Here is an 11,852-nt window from a genome sequence, read left to right as displayed (position 1 = left end):
AGCATCGTATAGAACTGCATCTCTCTTTTTCTCTTTTCCATTTCATATTTTTTTTTTTTATTATGTTTCCAGTTATGTTATTAATAAGTTATTTCTTTTTATTTATGTTTTCTTAATATTTATTTAGGTTGTTTCTTTTTAATAATGTGTTTAATTATGTGTTTAATTATCTGTTTAATTATGTGTTTAATTATGTGTTTATTTGTGTTTATTTGTGTTTATTTATGTGTTTAATTATGTGTTTAATTGTTTTTAATCATGTTTTTAATTATGTTATTAATATATTCTTATTAATTATGATTTATAAATTTTAGGTAGAACACATGAGAAGGTGCGAGCTGCTGTCTCAGCATCGTATAGAAATGCATTTCTATATTTCTCTTTTCTATCTCATATTTTTTTTTTTAATTATGTTTTCAGTTATGTTACTAATAAGTTATTTCTTTTCAGTAATGTTTCCTTAATATTTATTTAGGTTGTTTCTTTTCAATTATGTTTTCTTAATATGTATTTACGTTGTTTCTTTTTAATTATGTTTTTAATTATGTTTTCAGTTATGTTATTAATATATTGTTATTAATTATGATTTATAAGTTTTAGGTAGGACCCATGCGCTGGTGCGGGGAGCTGTTTCAGCATCGTACAGTGCTCTTTCATTCTCCAGTACTCTTATCTATTTATACGTATTTATTTTCTATTTTATATATTGTTTTGTCTCTCTCATATTCATCTGTTTTTTTCTTTTTCAGGGATGATCGAGTAATCATGCAGCGATATTCAATATGTCTTTTCTTTTCTTTCTCTTATTTTTTCCTTATCTTCTTTTTTTCCAGAATAGATCATCAAGGGATAGGTTCACCTCTGGTCGAATGCGTCATCGCCTGGCTCGATTCATCATCGATTTTTACGCGCGGATACGGGTAGGATAGGAAAAACACTAGCGCGCGTGTCGAAGTGCACAAGCGTGGGTGTTCTCGGGCGCGATTTACCTTCGTTTGATTGTTCGTATCGAAAACGCGAATTTAGAGTAGAGTCTACGTTTTTCTATCACTCACGTGAATGAACGCGGGCGCGACTTAAAAGTCCTACCGGGGACTTCGTTTATATTTACTCGAATATTCGATTAGATTACCTCGCGAACGCGTTTTTTTAGAGTAGAGTCACCGTTTTCCGAACACTTGCGTGGGTGTCCGGGCGCGATTAAAAGTCCTATCATGGACTTCGTTTTAGTGTTGAAATTCGGGGTGCGCGAACGGTTTACCTTGTAGTGCTGTACATAGCTGGCTGATGTTATGACAATCCTCATGTTTGGTAGCGGGGCGGAAATCCCGACAAATATCATGGAAAGTCTAAATACCGGTTAGCATATGTCACTTTGGATTTCAACTTAGAGTCACCGTTATTCTAACACTCACGTGAGTGTTCGCGTGCGCGATTAAAAGTCCTACCGGGGACTTCGTTTTGTTTGCTCGAATATTCGATTAGTTTATTTAGAGTAGAGTCACCGTTTTTCGAACACTTGCGTGGGTGTCCGGGCGCGATTAAAAGTCCTATCATGGACTTCGTTTTAGTGTTGAAATTCGGAGTGCGTTTCGGATTTCAACTTAGAGTCACCGTTATTCTAACACTCACGTGAGAGTTCGCTTGCGCGATTGAAAGTCCTACCGGGGACTTCGTTTTATTTCTTCGACATATCGATTAGATTACTTCGCGAATTTGGATAGAACAGTAGAATCTACGTAATAATAACAAACGTGAGTGTCGCGAACGCGATTAATGCGCTTTGATTGTTCGAAATTCGGATGCACGAATTCAGATGTGCTTAATAATCCGTTATGCCTGAGGCGGAGGGTGTCGAACGGTTAAGCTTTCTGTAAGTGGAGTCCCTGTAGCTAAGGCTAGATACTTCCTGTTAGCTTTGTCCCATGCCCAAGATATCCGAAGCGGAAGGCATAAGGGATCGGTATCGCGGAACGCGGATTTTAAAGTAAAGTAGAGTTACCGTTAGCCCGTGGGTCTCCACATGCAGCAACCTCCACGTGGTGAGACCTGGGTCGTTAATACTTGCAAAGTCTAATTGTAAATCTTATAACGCAAGTATTATCGAGCGAATGGCTGCATACTGTATTACTTTTCCATAATTTTTTTAATCTAATTCCAACTAAACATTAACATATTTCCATCTTATATGACTAATAATACTTCGAAAGAAGAAATATAACAGAATTTATTGTACAATAATTTCTCGGAAAAATGAAAAGGAAATTTTTCTATCACACTCTTATTTTATCGCTGTTATTTCTATTTATTCTTATTTACTTTCATTAATTATCCTTTGAGTATTTCGGGTGGGACCCATGGGAGGGGCCTGTGGGGGAGGGCTTCTGTGCGGGTTGCTGTCTCAGCATCAAATAGAACTATTTCTCTTGTCTTATCTTTTTGGGAGCTCTCTATTCTTCTCTTTCTGGGGCTCTCTTTTCTATCTCATATTTTTCATTTATAATTATGTTTTCAATTATGTTATTAATGTTATTTCCTTTTGATTATGTATTCTTAATATTTTTTTTATGTTGTTCTTTCTAATTATTTATTTAATTGTGTTCTATTATGTTTTTAATTATGTTTTTAATCATATGTTTAATTATGTTTTTAATTATGTTTTTAATATATTCTTATTAATAATGATTTACAGCTTTAGGTAGGACCCATGGGATGGTGCATGCTGCTTCTCTTTTCGTTTCTTTTTCTAGGTCTCTTATCTATTTATATATATTTTCTATTGTATTTTATATATGTGTATATGTATTATTTTCTGTTTAATATATTTTTTTGTTTTTTTATTTTTTCTTTATCTTTTTCTTTTACAGTATAGGTCATCGAGGGATAGGTTCATCTGCGACCAAATGGTACATCGCATGGCAGGATTCATCATCGATTTCTACGCGCGAATACGGGAAGGATAGGAAGAACACTGGCGCGCGTGTCGGCGGGCACAGGCGTTGGTGTTCTCGGGCGCGATTAAACTTCGTTTGGTTGTTCGAATCGAAAACGCGAATTGTAGAGTAGAGTCATCGTTTTTCTAACACTCGCGTGGGTGTTCGGGCGCGATTAAAGGTCCTACCGTGGACTTCGTTTGATTTCTTCAAAATTCCGTGGGGGGTACTTCGCGAATTTCGGCTTAATAGTAGAATCTACGTAATTATAACACACACGTGAGTGTCGCGACGCGATTAGTATTTCTAAGGAGTGCGCTTTGTTTGTTCGAAATTCGGAAAGCACGAATTCAGATGTGCTTAATAATTCGTTATGTCTGAAGCGGACGGTGCAAATGGTGGAGCTATCTGTAAGAGGTGTGTAGTAGCTAAAGCTACGCATACCCTGTTAGTTAAGAAGCCAGTGCATTGAAGCGGAAAGGTATTGCGGATCGGTATCGCGGAACGCGGATTTTAGAGTAGAGTCACCGTTAGCCCGTGGGTCTCCACATGCAGCAACCTCCACGTGGTGAGACCTGGGTCGTTAATACTTGCAAAGTTTAATTGTAAATTTTTAAATGCAAGTATTACCGAGCGAATGGCTGCATTTGTATTATTTTTCCAATATCTTTTCAAACTAATTCCAACTAATCATTAACATATTTTCATTTTATATAGCTAATACTTCAAAAGAAGAAATTTAACAAAAATATATTGTACAATAATTTCTCGGAAAAACGAAAAGGAAATTTTTCTATCACACTCTTATTTTATCGCTGTTATTTCTATTTATTCTTATTTACTTTCATTAATTATCCTTTGAGTATTTCGGGTGGGACCCATGGGAGGGGCCTGTGGGGGAGGGCTTCTGTGCGGGTTGCTGTCTCAGCATCATATAGAACTGTTTCTCTTGTCTTATCTTTTTGGGGGCTCTCTATTCTTCTCTTTCTGGGGCTCTCTATTCTTCTCTTTCTGGGGCTCTCTTTTCTATCTCATATTTTTATTTTTCAATTATGTTATCAAGATGTTATTTCCTTTTAATTGTATTTTCTTAATATCTATTTATGTTGTTTCTTTTTGTTTATATTCTTAATTATGTGTTCAATTATATTTTTTATTATGTTTTTAATTATGTTTCTAATTATGTTTCTAATTATGTTTTTAATATATTCTTATTAATTATGATTTATAGGTCTTAGGTAGCATCGTGCAGAGCTGCTTCTCTTTTCGTTTCTTTTTCTAGGTCTCTTATCTATTTATATATATTTATTTTCTATTTGTATTTTATATATGTATATATATATTATTTTCTGTTTAATATTTTCTTTTTTGTTCTTTTATTTTCTCTTTAGTTTTTTCTTTTTCAGGATAGATCATCGAGGGATAGGTTCATCTGCGACCAAATGGTACATCGCATGGCAGGATTCATCATCGATTTCTACGCGCGAATACGGGAAGGATAGGAAGAACACTGGCGCGCGTGTCGGCGGGCACAGGCGTTGGTGTTCTCGGGCGCGATTAAACTTCGTTTGATTGTTCGAATCGAAAACGCGAATTGTAGAGTAGAGTCATCGTTTTTCTAACACTCGCGTGGGTGTTCGGGCGCGATTAAAGGTCCTACCGTGGACTTCGTTTGATTTCTTCAAAATTCCGAGGGGGGTACTTCGCGAATTTCGGCTTAATAGTAGAATCTACGTAATTATAACACACACGTGAGTGTCGCGACGCGATTAGTATTTCTAAGGAGTGCGCTTTGTTTGTTCGAAATTCGGTAAGCACGAATTCAGATGTGCTTAATAATTCGTTATGTCTGAAGCGGACGGTGCAAATGGTGGAGCTATCTGTAAGAGGTGTGTAGTAGCTAAAGCTACGCATACCCTGTTAGTTAAGAAGCCAGTGCATTGAAGCGGAAAGGTATTGCGGATCGGTATCGCGGAACGCGGATTTTAGAGTAGAGTCACCGTTAGCCCGTGGGTCTCCAAATGCAGCAACCTCCACGTGGTGAGACCTGGGTCGTTAATCCTTGCAAAGTCTAATTGTAAATCTTATAACGCAAGTATTATCGAGCGAATGGCTGCATATTGTATTACTTTTCCATAATTTTTTTAATTTAATTCCAAGTAAACATTAACATATTTCCGTTTTATATAGCTAATAAAACTTGGAAAGAAAAAATACAACAGAATATATTGTACAATAATTTCTTACTGAAACGATAAGGAAATTTATCTATCACACTCTTATGTCAGCTGTCATTTCTATTTATTCTTATTTACTCTCACTAATTATATTTATATATCTCTTTTATATATCTCGGGTGGGACCCATGGGTGGGGCCCATGGGTGAGGGCCTCTGTGCGGGTTGTTGTCTCAGCATCATGTAGAGATGCTTCTATTCACTTATCTTTTTGCGGCTCTCTTTTTTAAATTATATTTTTCATGTTTTTATTTTCTATGTCATTAATATACTCTTATGAATTAAGATTTACAGTCTCGGGTGGGACCCATGGGATGGGCTATGGGGGTGTGCCTCTGTGCGGGTTGCTGTCTAAGCATCGTATAGAACTGCATCTCTTTTTTTCTCTTTTCTATTTCATATTATTCTTTTTTAATTATGTTTTTAATTATATGTTTAATTATGTGTTTAATTATGTGTTTAGTTATGTGTTTGTTTGTGTTTATTTGTGTTCATTTGTGTTTAATTATGTGTTTAATTGTTTTTAATCATGTTTTTAATTATGTTATTAATATATTCTTATTAATTATGATTTATAAATTTTAGGTAGGACACATGAGAAGGTGCGAGCTGCTGTCTCAGCATCGTATAGAAATGCATTTCTCTATTTCTCTTTTCTATCTCATATATTTCTTTTTTAATTATGTTTTCAGTTATGTTATTAATAAGTTATTTCTTTTCAGTTATGTTATTAATAAGTTATTTCTTTTTAGTTATGTTTTCTTAATATTTATTTATGTTGTTTTTTTTTAATTATATTTTTAAGTATGTTTTAATTATGTTATTAATATATTCTCATTAATTATGATTTATATATTTTAGGTAGGACACATGAGAAGGTGTTGCATGCTGTATCGTCATCGCATAGGACTGCATCTCTTTTTCTTTCTTTTCTATTTCATATTTCTCTTTTTTAATTATGTTTTCAGTTTGTTATTAATAAGTTATTTCTTTTCAGTTATGTTTTCTTAATATTTATTTATGTTGTTTCTTTTTAATTATGTTTTTAATTATGTTTTCAGTTATGTTATTAATATATTGTTATTAATTATGATTTATAAGTTTTAGGTAGGACCCATGAGATGATGCGGGCAGCTGTTTCAGCATCGTGCAGAGCTCTTTCATTCTCCAGCTATTTATACGTATTTATTTTCTGTTTTATATATTTTCTCACTTTCTCTTATTCATCTTCTTTTTTTCTTTTTCAGGGATGATCGAGAAATAATGCAGCGATATTGAATATGTCTTTTCTTTTCTTTTTCTTATTTTTTCCTTATCTTCTTTTTTTACAGGAGAGATCATCAAGGGATAGGTTCACCTCTGGTCGAATGCGTCATCGCCTGGCACGATTCATCATCGATTTTTACGCGCGAATACGGGAAGGATAGGAAGAACACTAGCGCGCGTGTCGAAGTGCACAAGCGTGGGTGTTCTCGGGCGCGATTTACCTTCGTTTGATTGTTCGTATCGAAAACGCGAATTTAGAGTAGAGTCTACGTTTTTCTATCACTCACGTGAATGAACGCGGGCGCGACTTAAAAGTCCTACCGGGGACTTCGTTTATATTTACTCGAATATTCGATTAGATTACCTCGCGAACGCGTTTTTTTAGAGTAGAGTCACCGTTTTCCGAACACTTGCGTGGGTGTCCGGGCGCGATTAAAAGTCCTATCATGGACTTCGTTTTAGTATTGAAATTCGGGGTGCGCGAACGGTTTACCTTGTAGTGCTGTACATAGCTGGCTGATGTTATGACAATCCTCATGTTTGGTAGCGGGGCGGAAATCCCGACAAATATCATGGAAAGTCTAAATACCGGTTAGCATATGTCACTTTGGATTTCAACTTAGAGTCACCGTTATTCTAACACTCACGTGAGTGTTCGCGTGCGTGATTAAAAGTCCTACCGGGGACTTCGTTTTGTTTGCTCGAATATTCGATTAGTTTATTTAGAGTAGAGTCACCGTTTTTCGAACACTTGCGTGGGTGTCCGGGCGCGATTAAAAGTCCTATCATGGACTTCGTTTTAGTGTTGAAATTCGGAGTGCGTTTCGGATTTCAACTTAGAGTCACCGTTATTCTAACACTCACGTGAGAGTTCGCTTGCGCGATTGAAAGTCCTACCGGGGACTTCGTTTTATTTCTTCGACATATCGATTAGATTACTTCGCGAATTTGGATAGAACAGTAGAATCTACGTAATAATAACAAACGTGAGTGTCGCGAACGCGATTAATGCGCTTTGATTGTTCGAAATTCGGATGCACGAATTCAGATGTGCTTAATAATCCGTTATGCCTGAGGCGGAGGGTGTCGAACGGTTAAGCTTTCTGTAAGTGGAGTCCCTGTAGCTAAGGCTAGATACTTCCTGTTAGCTTTGTCCCATGCCCAAGATATCCGAAGCGGAAGGCATAAGGGATCGGTATCGCGGAACGCGGATTTTAAAGTAAAGTAGAGTCACCGTTAGCCCGTGGGTCTCCACATGCAGCAACCTCCACGTGGTGAGACCTGGGTCGTTAATACTTGCAAAGTCTAATTGTAAATCTTATAACGCAAGTATTATCGAGCGAATGGCTGCATATTTCAATATATTTTCAAAATCCCTTGAATCTAAATTTTTATTAAACATTGAAGTATTAACACTGTATATTGCTAATAATATTTCCACAAATAAATAGATTGATTATACGATATTGAATATGGACAAATATTATGTATATTTGTAGTTGTATATTATAGTTGTATATATTATAGTTGTAAATATTATAGTTGTATATTAAGTATAACGACTAAAGTCAAAAATAATAATTAGTAAATATATACTTATATATTGTATACTATTTTTATAAAAATAAAAATAAAAATTAATTCTCTTTTAAACTGTCTATTAATTAAAATTCCTTTTCTTCTACTCCACTATTTTTTTTTTCGTAGTTTCTTCTATAGGAATAGTTTTTTTATATTATATTATTACTATTAATACAGTAATAATATATAAAATAAACGTAGGAGAGAGATATAACCTATGCAAGTTTATAAAATATTAAGATAGATGCATGTTGATGACAATGTTTCTCGTTAGCGCTTGTAGTTCATATTTTGTCCATAACTGTCGCTGAAATCACAAAATATGATGAACAACCTTACAACTCTAATTCTCTCTATTATACTTGTAGTTCATGTTTTGTCCGTATTTGTCGCTTCAGTCACATATGCTTCGAGTGAAAGGTTATGAACAGGCTTAATGTTCCTTTAGTTACCTAACCTTACTTCCGGCAAAAATACAATGAAAGGAACCATAACTATTTATAACTTAGTCAATGTCAAATCAGAACTAAATTTTCTATAGATTCTTTTAGAAGGTTTGAACGACACGTAGAATCACTGTGCACAATTTTGTTGGCTGTTCGATGGTATAAATGTGTCAATAAATGAATGCTTTATATTTTCCATATGTAAAACATATTTTCCAAGGTAAATAGATAGGTTAACAATGGATTTTGGTACATTATTAAGTGTTGCACAAAAGAACGAAATTAATAAACAAGTAAGTAGAATCTTCTTCTACGTTCTAATGAATTTAGGAAAAGTTTTTTTAATAGCTCGTTTATAATTGTATTCTTGTAGTCCGTTGCTTGTTATCAAACTAAATTTACACCTCCGAAGAAGCAAAATAAACAATCAAAGACATTGTCGGATAATATAAAAAAATTTTTAGCCAGAAAGGAGGAAGAAGAAAAAAGAAAAGTTTTAGAGGAAAAAAAAAAGAGAGATGTATGTCTATATCTGATGCAAGGAAATCTTTGCAGATTCGATTTTATTATAAAGAAAATATTATTTATATAATTGAAATTCTCTGTTTAAGAATTTGCTTGCATTACGGGACCATAAAGCTCAAAGTCGTATAAATAAACATTTGAAAGTATGTAAGGCTGCAAATAAATCTGTAATAGCAGATGCAATAGATAATGAAAATACAGCTGTTACTATAGCAGGTATGTATATTTTATATTATTTTTTTTTTTTCTTTTTTTTAATCATTATTTCTAAAAACCAGGATTTGAAGAACCATTTTGCATAAATACAAATTTAATAAATAATAATAAAGTTCCATATAAAATAGAAACGTGAACGATTCAAGTAATAAATAATTCGTAAATTTGATAATACCATATTATTTTGATATGGTATTATAAGTATCTATCCTCTTCTATAATGTTAAGAAAATTTTTAATTTACTAAACGTAACGGGCAATATTTTTGCCCGCAGGTTATATTAATAGAAGCGATATGATACCTTGTTTTCTCATCCAAAATGGACGTGGAACAGTTTCACGGATTTATACAACAGAAGATGCAAATGGAATGATTAAGGTTAGCCAACGAATTATAAATCAAAGATTTGCAAATATTAAAATTAAATATATAAGCGATGAAACATAGAAAGCATTTGTATATATTTCTCTACTGGTAGATGTAGAAAGTATAGAAAATAAATGTTGCATTGTCATGTGTATTTTATCAGTTGAGGTAACTCAACTTAGTGTCTACGTTATTCATTTTGCACATTTTTATCAATCAATTTTTATACTTCTTTTTGTACTATGTGTACTATTAGTATTTGGAACTTTATTGTTGTTACAAATCATAAGCTGTTTTTCTCAATTTTTATTCATTTAAGATTTATATTTTATGATAATATAATTACATAATTTTAAATCATAGGTCCTTCTCAACCAGATGAGGATGATTACGGATATGTTTCCCAGGAAGCATCTGCGTTTTATAATCAGTTAATGAATAAATATAGTAATTTGCCTCCTGAGAAGCCTCTTTTCAGTAACACTGGAAAAAGGACAGTAAAGGATATTGCATTGACAAAGGTAAAATATTTACTTTTATATTTCCTTTCGTATAACTTTAATTTATAATATATGTATAATATCATAGATAATATTATTGAAAATTTCCATTGTAGGATAGGGTAAAGCAAGCTCTAAAACAACAGGAAATTGAAGATTCTCTTGGTCATAGACGAAAACGACGATCATCTACAGTGAATAGAAAAGAGTCAGAGTGTGAAGATCAGAATGAAAAAGTACCCGAGAAAAAAACGAAGGAACAAGAAAAGCATGGAAAAGAAAAGGCTAAAAAGAAACCACCACCACCTCCAATGGATTTTGGAGAACTATTGAAACTTGCAGAGAAGAAACAACACGAGCCAGTAGTTATTGATGCCAAACCAAAGGTTGAAGAACCAGAGAGATTGATGACTAAGAAACAAATGAAAGAATATATGAAAGAAAAAGAATGGAGAGAAAGAAAAGAGCAATTGGCCAGAGGAATTGATGTAACGAAAAAAAATAATGTTACATCTGAAATAAATAAGTCAAATAAATCACATGCCCCAAAAAGTACAAAAATAACGATTGATAAAGCTTCTCTAGATTCCTCTGTACAGAATAAAAATTTGTCTTCTACAATACAAGATAAAAAGGCATCGACAAAATCTAATAACATTTTAAGTGAAAAAAGTAATGTTATAACTAAATCTAATAATATAGGGAAAAATTCAACGAAGGATAAATTATTAGAAGAACGTAAAAAATTAGAGGTAGAAAAACGTAAATTAGAAGAAATGCGTAAAGCTATAGAAAAAGAAAAATTGTTATTGGCACAAAGTAAATTGAAACAAGAAGAATCAAAATCGTTGATTAAACATCCAAATAAAGTCGTATCTCAAACAAAAAGTACAGACAAACAAGTCTTATCTAAAGATATTAAGACAAAACAAGCACCTACATCTGAAAAATTGCAATCGTCTATGTTAAATGAAAAGCCAAAGCAGTTTCCTCCGCTTAATATGAAATCACTTAAAAATAAAATTGCATCTGGAAAGATTCTTAAAAAGCCAGGAAATTCTAACAAACGTAAGCTGATAAATATTCTTCTATGATTATCAAACTTATGAAAAATATCATAAAGTTTTATATAAACATTTTTTTTTTTTTTCTTTTTTTTATAGGTCGTATATATGATGATGAAGAATATGATTCCGAATTGGATGATTTTATCGATGATGGTCCAGAAGAAGAAGGTGAAGATTATAGTAAATATATTAGTGAAATATTTGGTTACGACAAAAGCAAATATAGAAATGTGGATGATGATGATGATGATTTAGCAATGGAAAGTAACTTCGCACAACAACTTAAAGAAGAATATGTATCTACAAAAATAGGTAATTATAAAAATTTAATAATAATAATAATAATTTTTATATATGCTACACAATACTTAATTTTAAATTATTATATGATTTTCACATAATAATTTTTCGGTATAGGCATTATGGAAGATTTAGAAGATATACGTATGGAAGCCTTAGAAAAGAAACGGAAAGCTCTCTTAAAGAAAAAAGCAAGAAAGTAGTAAGCTGTATATTTTTAACAATGTTGGATAAGTACAAACTTATTTAGATAAACGTTTGTGGGTTTTTTTTTTTTTTTTTTTTTTTTTTTTTTTTTTTTTAATGAAAAAATTATTTCACTGTTATACTTTTACTATTATGTTTTTATCAACTTCACTTTTTTTTTTTTTTTTTTTTTTTGAGAGATTATTTTATTCATTCGAATAATTATTAT

The 11,852-nt window shown here is 32.8% G+C and overlaps 1 protein-coding gene across 1 annotated transcript; it reads left to right on the top strand.

The window, feature by feature from the left end:
• Positions 1 to 8,438: 8,438 nt before the first annotated feature.
• On the top strand, positions 8,439 to 11,704 carry LOC118451402 (protein SPT2 homolog). The gene is made up of 7 exons (XM_035887880.2): positions 8,439 to 8,755; positions 8,836 to 8,982; positions 9,074 to 9,203; positions 9,934 to 10,091; positions 10,187 to 11,138; positions 11,234 to 11,449; positions 11,555 to 11,704. Exons 1-7 carry the CDS (start codon positions 8,702 to 8,704, stop codon positions 11,638 to 11,640), a joined length of 1,743 nt encoding a protein of 580 aa, XP_035743773.1. The 5' UTR covers positions 8,439 to 8,701; the 3' UTR covers positions 11,641 to 11,704.
• Positions 11,705 to 11,852: the final 148 nt, after the last annotated feature.

The sequence above is a fragment of the Vespa mandarinia genome, chromosome 2 (assembly GCF_050613455.1).
Source record: "Vespa mandarinia isolate Hongniang chromosome 2, ASM5061345v1, whole genome shotgun sequence".
Classification (NCBI taxonomy): Eukaryota; Metazoa; Arthropoda; class Insecta; order Hymenoptera; family Vespidae; genus Vespa; species Vespa mandarinia.
Note: the sequence above shows the minus strand (reverse complement) of the source record. Positions and strands in the feature narration are given on the sequence as shown.